Raw genomic sequence first — 13,224 nt, forward strand, 5'->3', positions numbered from 1 at the left:
AGTCAGAAGAACACAGACTGCAGGAAAGCAGGTTTGACGAATCAGTGGTCTGGCGTTTGCAAGTTAGACTCCTAAAAAACACCTTTGCTCATGTGCAAACAAGTGCGCGCACAACCGCGGATGATTCATTGTCCACTCAAGTCGAGTCTGGGGTGTGTGATAAAGCATCGTCTGCGATAATATGGTAAGTGTTGTTGTAATGATGTGCGATCTGACATTATCGAGTAGGCTATATCACCAAATCACACACAGAGTGCACGCATATTGATTTATTAGTCTATTAATATTTAAAATTCCAGGCATTCTAAATTGTAGACGGCAAAAATGCTTCTGTATGCTTTTTATATTTATATAATTTAATATAGTAAACGTAATCTATATCACACAAAGAGTACCGTGTTTTGCAGGTACCTACTTGAGTATGGCTTTCAGGTACTTTATTCACCACTGTTAGTTTTATTCAGAGGCCCAAATTGAGCATATATCCAAATTGGTACTGTTGCTAATATTTAGATGGCCAAACAGTAACATTAAGTTTGTAATGTATCAATGAGGTCTTTATAATAGTATATCAGACTACTTATATAAAGTGCATGTGAATATCAGTTCCTGCAGTACAGTAAATGTTCATATAAAAGTAATTTTTATGTTTACTTTATAAAAATCTGTAAAAAAATTTTTTTTTAATAAAAACAAAAATACAGCAGAAAGACATGTGAACCATGACCTGAAGGGGAACGTTTTTTTTTTAGAATTATACTAAAAGCCCTTTTACTTGCAAACAAATATAAAGAATCAGATGACAGAAGGCACGTAGTTGATTGTGTTCAAGAAGTTCTGATCGTGTTGACAATTTCAAATAGTCCATGTGACATCAGTGGTTCAACCATAATTTTATGAAGCTACAAGAGTACTTTTTGTGCGCAAAGAAAACTCTTTAAGAACGTAAGGCTATGTTAGGGTCTGTTAAGATGTTTTGGACTCTTTTAATGTTGTTTTAATATGTGTTGGGCTATATGTTATATAGTGTGCTGAGCTGTGTTAGGGTGGGTTAAGCTGTGTTTTAGACTGTGTTAAGATGTGTTGGACTATTTTAGGGCGTGTTAAGTTGTGATGGGCATGCTGCATCATACGTTATTATGTTGTGCTGTGCTAAACTGTCATCTATGGTGATATTGTTAGCAGGTTTATATTATGACATTGGTGCTGTAGACTCCACTGTAAAAATGTTTGAGGTTGAAACCTCTCCATCCCCCAGCTCTGTTTGAAGAAAGCACAAATACAGACATCCGTTTTCTTCCCCTATGCTGTAAATCTCAATTACAAACATGGCCACAACTGATAAAAAAGGAAGTGCTTAGGGTATGTGAATGTCTGTTAGTACTGGAGGGATGGGAGCATAGAAAAACTGACAGAAAGCAAGGGATAGTAGAGAAGACAAGTGGCGTAGAGAAATGTTTAATGTATTCCTGATCTGGACTATAGTGGGGGATGGTGAAAGAGGGTTAGAGGAGCTGCTGGCACCAGTCACAGGGAGAATTAACAAAGCCGTGAATAATGCAAACCTGTCATATCAACCGCAAGGAGGCTCTGCTCATACAGACAGATGGCTTGGTGATGATTTTTTTGGAACTTGATCATCCACAAGCTTAAAGGCAGACTTTGCTTTCATTGTGTATTCCAGACGTGGCTGTGCGTTTTTTTGTTTGTTTTTTTGTATTCAAAAACGCTGTGTTTGTTTTGTGAGGCTGAATGTAAATTCAAGTCAAGTAAAATTTGTATAGTCCTTTTCACAAAACATGTCTTTTCAATGCAGTTTTACAGAAAATCAGTTTGAACATTCTTAATATCTTCATGCCTTGTCACATTCAGCAGATTAAACTCAGATAACATAGTTTACATTTTACAAAAATACGAGCAATCAAGCAGTTGAGCAATTTGCTGTATGGTATACACTCCCTATGCGAGTATACTGTCTGCATACAGATAAAGTTGGACATACTTAAGAGTAACCCCGGGTTCTGTTTACCCAGGGTTTAGAATAGTTTTGGTTTTTGTATAGTTGGTTCCCCTTCAGGAACTCGAGCTGCATCGAATGCTTTGGGAACGCCTTCAGCGTGAATCACGTGTGTAATCAGTCCAATGGATGGGTGAGACGTCACGGGCGGGGTGAAGTAGAGACCAGGGAGCTTAAAAGCACGTGCGGTGGATACAGCGGCAGCTTCTGTCATTCAGCGAAGCACTCTGTGTGTGTCAGTTCTATTTATTGTTGTCTGTCCCAGTAAAAGCATAAGCCATGTCAAAGGCGAAAGACAAGCATTTAAGGGCGAGAGCAGACAGCATTTTAGACTGTGTGTTCCTCCTTGCCCGCTCTACGTTACGGGTGGGTATACACACAGTTTATGTGTTGTTTGTTTGGGAGCGGAGCTCGCACAGTCAGCTCTCGAGGGGGCTGATTGTGCTTCTGCCCGCTGCCAACGCTCCCGCCGGGCACGCTTCGAGGAGTGTGTCCGTGCTTGTGATCTTGCGGTTCCAGTCTCGCTGCTGCTGAGGCATGGTGGCGATTGAGATCGCGGGGATCGAACATGGATCTCGCGGACGGGTTGGAGATGGGCTTGCCCTTTCTCCGCCTGCACTCCCTAGATCTAGCACTCTCTCTCGGTGTTCAGAGGCCCGCGCTGAGATCTTTTCCCCCTTTGAGTGAGAGCTCGCTGCTGCAGCTATCTTTCTCCAAGGAGATTGATATTGTTTGCATATGAGCAGACTGCTTTTGGATCGCTCGTTCTCCTGCCCTCACTAAATAAGGATGCACGCAATTTATGTGTAGTCTGTTTTGGAGCAGAGCACGCACAGTCAGCTCTTGAAGGGGCTGGCATGTGTTCATTCTGTAAATGTCCCTAAAAAAAAAGGGAACATTACATTGGATGTTTAGCTCTGCTCCCGCTGACGTTTCTTCTCGAGGGAAGAAAGTCTTATGCATTGTAAAATTGTGACTCGCAACACTTAATACTGTCATTGACGATTCTCTATATTCATTTTTTTATCATAATCAGACCGTGTTTACTTGTCTGGTTATTTGGCTACATTTAATTCTGGGAAATTAAATTATGTATTCATCTGGCTTTGAGAAGTTAGATATATAATATATATATATATTTATATTATTCGGTAGGGACTGGAGATATGCTTCACCCTTTCTCCTCCCTCTCTCTCTAAATGCAGTGAGCTCTTTGGGAAAAAAAATTCTCATGTGAGAGCACACCTCTCTTCCTCTGTGGAGAGTGATGAGGTCCAGCTCCTCATTTGGGGCCGAAGGCTTCTAAACAGAAGGCGGATCTGCGGACCGTCATTCTCACTGGATAGTCTTAGACTAAAACGTCCTCACGCCTATGGCCTAGGACTTCTGAGGGCAGGCCCCTCGGGAAGAGCAGTGTACACCTCATCATACAGTGCCCGTCTCCTCAGTGCCCTCAGGAGATCGGTCTGTCAACCCTGCCACCTCCGGTGCTTCAGGGCTCTAAGTACACCAGAGGCCAGTCTCGAGAGACTGGTTCCCTTAGTGGGTCACCTGGCTGTATGGGAGCCCCTGCGATACGTATCTCTTTGGGTCCTGCCCCGAGCAGGCTCTGGTTGTGTCAGTCTAAGTCTTCTGAGGAGATGACGGGTCTGAGGACCGTCATTTTCAATGGAGACTTCGGCCAAAGAAAGTCCTGATGCCCATGGCTGAGGACTTCTGAGGGCAGGCCCCTCTGGAGTAGAGTGGTGTACACCTCATCATAGGGTGCCCATCTCTCCTCAGTGCCCTCAGGAGATCGTTCTGTCAACCCTGCCACCTCTGGTGCTTCAGGGCACAGCGGTCTCCAGCGAGCACTTCTCTCAGCTTCCGAGAGCTTCTGGAAACGTAGCGGTTCTGGGAGGCTCGCTACCTCCAAGGAGGTCTCTAGAACAGCTAGATTGGCCGTCCCCTGCCGGTTCTCCGCTTCAAGGCACCAACCTAGGAACTCTAAGTACACCAGAGGTCAGTCTCAAGAGACTGATTCCCTTAGTAGACTTTCTGGCAGCGTGGAGACTTCTGCCAAATGTCTCACAATGGTTCCTGCACACTGCAGGCTCTGGTAAGGGAACAGGAAGTAAACACTCTCCTGAGGAAGGCCATCGAGGTGGTGCCTCCTCGCGCAGAGAGGGCGGTACTTCATTGTTCCAAAGAAGGATGGGTGTACACCCTGAAGTGGAAACTTTTCACTTCTTGGTGCGGAGATCGCCAGTTTGACCCAGTTCACTGCACAGTCGGTTCAGAGCTGGAGTTCCTGTAGGCTCGATTCTCTGCAGGGGTGATTGTGTCCTATTTTAGATCAGGTCGTGTCTCAGATCAGGTCCGAGGACTGGTTCGCACAATGGATCTGAAGACGCATGCTTACCATCCTTCCTCAACACGGGAAGTTCCTGAGGTTCGCTTTGGGGGTGAAGCTTACCAATACCGGGTTCTTCCTTTCGCAGCCATTTATTGCACTCTCACCCCGCACTTTCCCCAAGTATGTGGATGCTGCTCTGTCTCCATTGCGACTCCAGGGCATCCGCATACTGAATTATATCGACGATTGGTTGATATTGGCTCAATTGGAGCAGACGGTGGTTCGGCATCGAGATGTCGTTCTCGCCCATATGAAAGAGCTGGGGTTAAGACTGAAAGCCAAGAGAAGTGTGCTTTCTCCATTACAGAGAAACACTTATCTGGGCATTGTGTGGGATTCGACCGTGATGCAGGCACGTTTTTCGAGTCGATCCTCATAGCAGTCGCGAGAGTGAGAGAAGGCCAGTCACTCACTGTCAAGCAGTTTCAGAAACTGCTGGGTCTGATGGCAGCTGCGTCCAACAGGATACCTTTTGGCCTGCTGTTCATGAGACCCCTAAAGTGGTGGCTCAAGACCAAGGGGTTTTCCCGGAGGGGTAACCCACTTTGCATGATCAAGTTCAGGCGGCGATGCTTTCGTGCCTTAGACAGGTGGAGAAAGCCTTGGTTTTTGTCTCAGGGCTCCTTGTCATCGCGTATGCTAACGACGGATGCCTCCCTCACCGGTTGAGTGCGGTCATGAGTGGCCGCCCCCAGCCTGCGGTCTGTAGAGTATCTACTGCCTGGAGATGATGGTCGTGTTTCTAGCATTGAAACACTTCCTCCCGGACCTAAGAGGCCACCGTGTGTTGGGTGCACCGACAACACAGCGGTGGTTTCTTACATCAACCACCAGGAAGGTCTGTGTTCACACCCCCTTTACAGGCTGGCGCACCAGATCCTTGTGTGGGCCCTCCTTTCGATCACTGCAAGCGTTGTTAGGTCTCCTCTCGCTACGGAGAGTTTTTGAGGCCTCCGCTCACCAGAGCTCCGCTAGGACAGTATTAGTGAGTGGTGGTCTCTATGTGGGCCTCCTTACAGGATGTCCGGAGTGTGGAGTGTAGTCAGGCCTCCTCTCGTTGGAGAGTTGTCATGCTAAGGCCTCCGCTCCAAGAGCTTGACCGTTTCTGCCAGTGTCGTCAGGTCTCCTCTCGCTACAGAGAGTTATTGAGGCCTCCGCTCGTCAGAGCTCCGCTAGGACATCATCTGTGAGTGGTAGGCTCTAGGTGAACCTCCTTACAAGATGTCCGGTGTGTGGAGTGTAGTTAGGCCTCCTCTCCGTTTAGAGAGTTGTCATGCTGAGGCCTCCGCTCCAAGAGCTCAACCGTTTCTGCGAGTGTCGTCAGGTCTCCTCTCGCTAAAGAGAGTTATTGAGGCCTTCGCTCGCCAGAGCCCCTGGGAGCTCATCTGGAAGCAGACATGGCCAAGGCTTCGTCTGTATGCCTCCCCCGATAGCTCGGCTCCCCGGAGTTCTGGAGAGAGTGCACCGGACGGGTAGCCCCGGTCTGGCCGGGCCGAGTACGCTTCTCGGACCTTATTTCCCTTTTCGACGGCTCCGTCAGGAGGGATCTCCTCTCTCAGGCGGGGCCTTCCCCCCACTTAGAGTTTTTGGAACTGTGGATGTGACCCCTGAGGGGACACAGCTCATAAGTGCCGGTCTCTCAACTGAGGTTGCTGAGACCATTCTCCAGTCCAGAGCTCCCTCCACGAGGAAACTGTACTCCTTGAAGTGAACCTTCACTTCTTGACGCGGCTACCGCTAGCTCGACCCAGTTAACTGCCCAGTTGGTTCAGTGCTGAAGTTCTTGCAGGTACGGTTCTCCACAGGGTTATTCCACTCCACCTTGAAGGTTTTCGTGGCGGCCCTAGCTGCTTACCACGTCCCTCTCGGTGGTCTGTCTTTCGGGAGAGACCCACTAGTTACTTGTTTCTTCCATGGTGCGCTGAGGCTGAGGCCTCCGGCCAGAAGAAACTTATGCTAAGTGGTGGATCGGGATGCTATCCATAACCTTGAGTCCTCTGATCTCCCCTCTCCCTTGCGCTTCCTTCATTCCACCAGAAGCTGGCGCTGTATCCACCGCACGTGCTTTTAAGCTCCCTGGTCTCTACGTCACCCCGCCCGTGATGTCTCGCCCATCCATTGGACTGATTACACACGTGATTCAGAGCGTGGTAACGCTGAAGGTGTTCCCAAAGCGTTCGACGCAGCGTCTTGTTCCCTCTGGGAACTAGGGTTACATACGTAACCTAGAGACGTTATTTCTCATCTGAATTTCCAGGAAACACATTGGATTGTACATACATTAAGTAATGTTTCATACTGTAACAGCTGTCATGATTAAAAACGATTTAAGGGCATGATTTAAGTCGCCCTGTTGAGGATAAAAAAAATAATAATTCTCTGCATCCAATATTACACATGCTCACTTGCTCTTTAAGGCTTTATATGAGTTTTCACTTTAATAGTGGACAATCTGACCTGAAGCCCCACAGGAAGTACATTCAGGCATGTTAAGTGTGAACACTGATGAAATATGAAATAGGCCTAAACTGAATTTGACAGCTGATTAATTCACCTTTGTGACATTTGCTGCCTGCAGAATGAAATATTCCTGAGAGGTCAAGAGCCCTGACAACACCCCAGACATTGTTTACCCATTTTTGGGTTGTTATCTGGTCCTAGCTGGTCCAATCTGGCTGACATGGTTCAGTAGTTGGACTACCAGATGTTTGTCTTGATCAGGCTGATTAGAACTGGTAGACTAAATAATAAACACACACACACACACACACACACATATATGACCCAGTCGTTTCACTTTTTTTGAGTGTAGAATAGTAATGTAAAGAATTTTAAATTCCTACACCCTGTCATAGCTTAAAAATTGTAAATCTTTCTTTTTTTGATCAAGTACCTTCTGCAGTTTTTTATTTTTATTTTTATTTTTTTTTAGAAAATAATATATCTAGCCGATAGATTAAAAAACTATAAATAAACTGACCAATCAGATAATAGGCAGATTTGGGGTAGTTTGTATATTTAATCAATTTACTAACTTAAAAAAAGGTCTTTGACAAAAACTTTAAAACTGTTACAACATGTGGGACTGTTTCTATTATTTCTACTTTGAACCAGCAAAAAAAGCAGATACCAATTTCCAAAGGCGTATGAACTGTTTTTGTTTTTTTTCAGTGGGGTTCTCCAAGAATGTACTGCTGATTGCACACTGTATAGACTGAATTCATAATGAACCTAGGGATGTTATTGCATTGACTGATCCCTGCCCTCTGACCTTCTCAGGGATCCCATCGAGTGATGATGTCATACCCAACGGCCTCCTATGACCAGCTGGTGCGGCAGGTGGAGGATCTCCGTAAGGAGAACTCTCACCTGCGCCGTGAGCTTCAGGACAATTCACACCACCTGTCCAAGCTGGAGAATGAAACCTCTGACATGAAGGTGAGTGAAGCTCAGATTATAACAAATTTATTAAAAGGACAGCCTTGGCTCCTCAAGGAGGCCTGGTCCACCCAATTATGAACATGGTCCATGAGCTGGAGTTAGGCCTGATAGTAGATCTTTGATTTTGCTTGAATGTGTTGTATATGCTTCTAAATTTACATAACAGAGCATAAAACCGAAGCTGTCATGGGTAAGGTTGCAAGGTCAGGAAGGTCAGGATAATCTTTGAGAATGATGTAGACCTTAAAGTGAAGCCATTTCACCAAGCACAATTGCACAACTAATAATCAAGCCGTTTTTAAAAGTTTACAGGCAGGTTTGCTATTTACTCTGCACTCCTCTTAAATTTTTATTGTTTGACCAAACTGGTCAGTTCTCTAGTAAAAGGCTTAGGCCTATTAGTTAAGTGTATCATCTGACATCTGACAAGTTGACTTGTTGAATTATCCAAAAAAGCAATGTTTTGAAAGAACCACAAAGCAACATAATTTGCAGTCTTTAGAAAACCAGCATACAAATAGCTTGATTTAGTTGTCTTTTTAAATAAAACTGGGATAGAAAAAAATGTATTTTAACCAAACACATATGTATATAACCAAATATAATCAATATATATATATATATATATATATATATTACATAATTTATAATTTTTTTTAATGGTTTTAGATTGAGTTAAAGGGGTCATATGATGCTGCTAAAAAGAACATTATTTTGTGTATTTGGTGTAATGAAATGTGTTTATGCGTATGCACCAAGAGCTTGTAACACTCCAAAGAGAAAGGAAAAATTTGCATCATATGACCCCTTTAATAACCATGCCAGGAACAGCCAGTAATTGGCTGATTTTTACAGTTTGCTCTTGTATTGTTATTATATTATATTATATATAAGACCAAAGAAAAACTAATGAGATGCAAGAGATAGCAATAAAATATTACATATTTAAATTTATTTACGTCATTTAATCAACTAGATGGGCCTGTTTCTGAATAAACATTGCCTTTGTGTGGTAAGGCTTAGTTTCAGTAAAGTGTCTTTTTGGACTGTGGAGAATGCTTTGAGTTTGAGACATTTAGAATTTTCATATGCATTTCAAATAATTAAAATGTATTTATTTATTTATTTTAGAAAAACACTTTGTAAAACAGTCTAAACATCAAAACACATTTATTAATTTGGAATGTTGTCTGTTCGGAATGTGTGATAGTTTTGATATTTTCTACTATTCTAATATGTATGAAGTACATAAATATTTTATAATACTGTTGGTTGAGCAGTGTGAAGGGTAGATCTGTGTGGTGAGGAGTGAGCCTCTACTGCATGCGTTTGTCTCTGCCGTGACCCACTTTCCACAAAATGTCTGGAGACTCTAATGATGAATGTCCAGCATCTCTAAGCTTTATGATGTCTGAGCACATTTTAAATCACTGTTGCCCGTTACAGCTCTCAGTTGAGCAGAGAAGGCAACCATTAGACAATGGAGCTAATTTTATTATTGACTCCGAGTCTTAAATTGCAGAATGTTTGATGTGTTACATGAGCTTGATGTCGGTTCAGCTTTCGACTTCCAGTAAAATGGGAGTGTCTTTTTCCTGTTCATATTAAGTGATTCTGCGCATGAAATCACACAAACAAACCACATGAATTCACTGAAGATGGCACTGAAATTCATCAGATGAGGAAATACAATTAAAAGACTGTGTGTAGGTTGAAAGAAGCAGATTCATGTGTCAGTTTAACTGCTTAATGGAGACATTAATCCTATAGGGAATAAAAACCCTGAAGAGCTCATTGGGAATCAGCAGCTTTGTTCTGTCAATTTTTGTTTGACTTAGAGATAGCTATTTATTTCAAATGTTAATAATGCATTGTATTTACACTACCATTCAAAAGTTTGGGGTCAGTATTTTATTTTTTTATTTTTTTTAAATAAATTAATACTTTTATTTGTCAAGGATGGTTTAAATTGATCAAAAGTGACCATTGAAGACATTTAAAATGTTTCAGTGTAATAAAAAAAATCTAATTCAAGAAAATTGCAAATCAAAATTTCAAATTTCTATTTCAAATATAAACTACCACTTTCAACTGCGATAGTAGGAAATGAAGCATCAAATCAGCATATCTGAATGATCATGTGTCACTGAAGGCTGGAGTAATGGCTGCTGTAATATCAGCTATCTCAAAAATAAATGCCATTTTAAAGTCTGTTAAATGACAATAAAATATGTTATGTAATATTTACTTTTACTTTTACTTTACTTTTAGTCATTTAGCAGACGCTTTTATCCAAAGCGACTTACAAATAAGAAAAAGTAATTAAAACTAAAAGCTAAAACTCCATAAATACTATATATATACACACATTTAAGAAAATAAAAGAAATTAAATAAAAATGATGTATGCTGAAGTACTGAAATAACTCAAATTAAATAAAAGTAAAATTGTATTTCACTATATTACTGTTTTTACTGTAGTTTTTATTCAAATAAATGCATCCCTGGTGAGCATTAAACATTTGAAAGAACATTTAAAAATCTTACCAACCCCAAGCTAGTGTGTTGTAGTGTATATAATAACTAAAATGTGTTGGATATCTCCCTTCTGCATTAAGCCATTTATTTATTGTGTTTAACACAAATGAACAAGAACATTTTGAAGAACGCTGCAGGAGTCCAAACAAAATTGGAGTCCATTGACTTTCATTGCACAGTATTAACAAAGAAACATTGAAAATTTTTTTTTAAATATCATCTTTTGTGTTCCTTCAGAAGAAAGAAATGCAAACAACATTAGGGTGAGTAAAAGAAAGCAGATTTTTCATTTTGGTGAACTAACCTTTACCGATCCATTTTAAAAAATACAGCTCGTACTCTAAGCGTTCATTTGTTTATGCAGTGGAAATGCTCTAAGCCATTCGCTACACAAAATCATCGATTGAAACTGATTCAGCAAATGCTTTCATGAGATTATAAATGATACATGGGTCATATTCAATATCCCATGATTCCACTGTGGCCCACATGCCCAGATGCTGCGTGTAATCCCTGCCAAATTGTTTCATTCTCGCAGTCAGTTCTCCCCTCAAACAGAGTAATACATACATTATAAAGATTAGGTCATCTGCTTTCTCTATATGAGAGAAGCGTCTATGAGAATTTCTCTTTTTCTTTGAAATACAAGAGTTCGATTTTTGCACAACTGGACTCCACTGGAAAACAAAAGACGATTGGCTGCTTATTTTTTTTTTTTGTTGTTTTTTTTTTGCTGTAATAGGAGGTTCTGAGGCAGCTGCAGAGTAAACTGGAGCAGGAGGCCGGAACTCTTGCCTCTTCAGGCAGAACTGATGTACTGGACCAGCTCAAAGGTACTGCAGGAAAACTAGTCACTTCTCTACATAGCCATCATAATTCATTTAACTGTAGCATTTATCTTAACTGTAATATATTCATTTCTTACTCTTTAGTTATTTAATGATGCTTTTGATAAATGAACAAGGTATGTTCCAAAAAAATTATGATTAACTACCATAAAAATATCACAGAATTATACAGATACTAAAATTAACCCGGATTTCTGTATACATTGTTCATAGAATTCAGTCAAATTTAATTTGAAGTTAAACAGTCTGTTTAAACAAATCACCAAAGGTTACATGTCTTTGTCGCACACAGTGGATTGAACTGGTTAATCTAACTGGTTAATGCTTCTTTGGGTGCAGTTTATCTGCACCAAACGTGTCCTGTAATTGCAGATCAGAACTGCACAACAGTCATGAGATATTTTGCTAAACTCTTTCAGTTTAACACTGAACACTCAATAACACTGTATTGAGGACATGCCACAGCATCTAAGTCAATGTGAATTTTCTTCTATTAGCTAAAATAAAAGCCATTTAATTGTTGATGTACTCTTTGGGTCATTGAGGGTGCATACATCTGTGCATTAATCAATTCACATAATTGTCCTGGCAACTGTATAACATATATCAGAGTGACAAGCTGGGATGGAAACAGACAACTGATTCTCATTCAGTTTTAAAAAAATCCTGAAACTGAATCATTTTAAGGACATTCAGTTCTATTTATGATTCTTGGTTGGCTTGGCAGTTGACAAAGATTTCACGATTCAATTTGATTTCAGTTCACAAGCTCTTGGTATGATTCAATATCATTTGGATAAACTGTATATCAGGTACAGTACATGTACATTTTCTTAAGGAAAACTATAAACTATACAGGGAACCCTGTCGGTTGGTACATTACTATAATATTAAAGGTTAAATCCAAGCTATTAAATTACATTGCTATTTATTTTTTTATATAATAATCAAGAAAACAAAAATGTTGTACACAAACATTTAAACTGCACGTCGGGCATTTTTATATCAATTTTGCATTCTACAGTGTTCAACGTTTTACACTGTTTTAATATTTAACATATTAAATGATGAATGCAGCTTCATCAATAAATGAAGGTTAAGTGAAAATATAAAAAATATATAATATTGTTCATATGTTATATTTATATTATGAATGGTAAAAGTTAAATGTAACGTTATGTGACATTGTTTACAATGAAAAAGGCAGAAAAAGGCATTTTTCGCAGTTAAAACAGTGACTAAGTGATTACATGAGACATGATCAATTTCATTAAGTCATACTGTTTCTGTTACGGGGCTGACGAGACGTGAGACGTGCGGATCCAAGTGCAAAGCTTTATTATCAGACATGGTAGAGACAGACAGGGGTCAGATAGTGGCAACAGGTATATAGATGGCAAGACACAAGAATATATCCTAGGGCTAGCGTGGGTCTACAATCGGCGAACAGGATCAACAGGGCGAGACTAGAGGGATAAGTCCAGGTACAAGGCAAGGTCCAGGCAGGGGCAAACAGTATCAGAATAGAGCAAGACGAGAGGGGGAATCCGAGATACACAGGCGAAGATAAGTACACGAGGAAACAGACAAGGCAAGACTAAGCTAAGGCTAGACTAAGGTAAGGCTATGAAAACTAACGGGCTCCGTAGAGTAGCTGGCTCTGACAGACAGACAGACAGTTTCAGGTGTGACAGATAAGGCAGAGAGTTCAGAAACAGCTTCTTTGACTGGGTTGAGACAGGGTAATAGTTCGCAAATGGCCTCTTTGGCCAGTTCAGGATGAGACAATAGTTCGTAAACGGCCTCCATAGCCGGGACAGGACGGACAGAGAGTTCAGAGATGATCACCTTGGCCGGAACAGAACAGGCAGAGAGTTCACAGACGGCCTCCTTAGCCGTGACATGACGGACAGAGAGTTCACAGACGACCTCCTTGGCCGGAACAGAACAGGCAGAGAGTTCACAGACGGCCTCCTTGGCCGGAAC

General features: G+C 41.4%; 1 protein-coding gene across 2 annotated transcripts in view; it reads left to right on the top strand.

Moving 5' to 3' along the window:
- LOC107745340 (adenomatous polyposis coli protein 2-like) overlaps nt 1-13,224 on the top strand; it is a 40,310-nt gene that overhangs the window by 10,944 nt on the left and 16,142 nt on the right. For both annotated transcript variants that reach the window (XM_016559207.1, XM_016559208.1), the window contains exons 2-3: nt 7,692-7,850; nt 11,133-11,223. In XM_016559207.1, coding sequence (XP_016414693.1) covers nt 7,707-7,850; nt 11,133-11,223 — 235 coding nt within the window. In that variant the 5' untranslated portion in view covers nt 7,692-7,706. The remainder of the gene's footprint in view (nt 1-7,691; nt 7,851-11,132; nt 11,224-13,224) is intronic.

Source organism: Sinocyclocheilus rhinocerous, unplaced genomic scaffold (genome assembly GCF_001515625.1).
Source record: "Sinocyclocheilus rhinocerous isolate Xijiao unplaced genomic scaffold, SAMN03320098_v1.1 scaffold1730, whole genome shotgun sequence".
In the NCBI taxonomy this organism is placed as follows: domain Eukaryota; kingdom Metazoa; phylum Chordata; class Actinopteri; order Cypriniformes; family Cyprinidae; genus Sinocyclocheilus; species Sinocyclocheilus rhinocerous.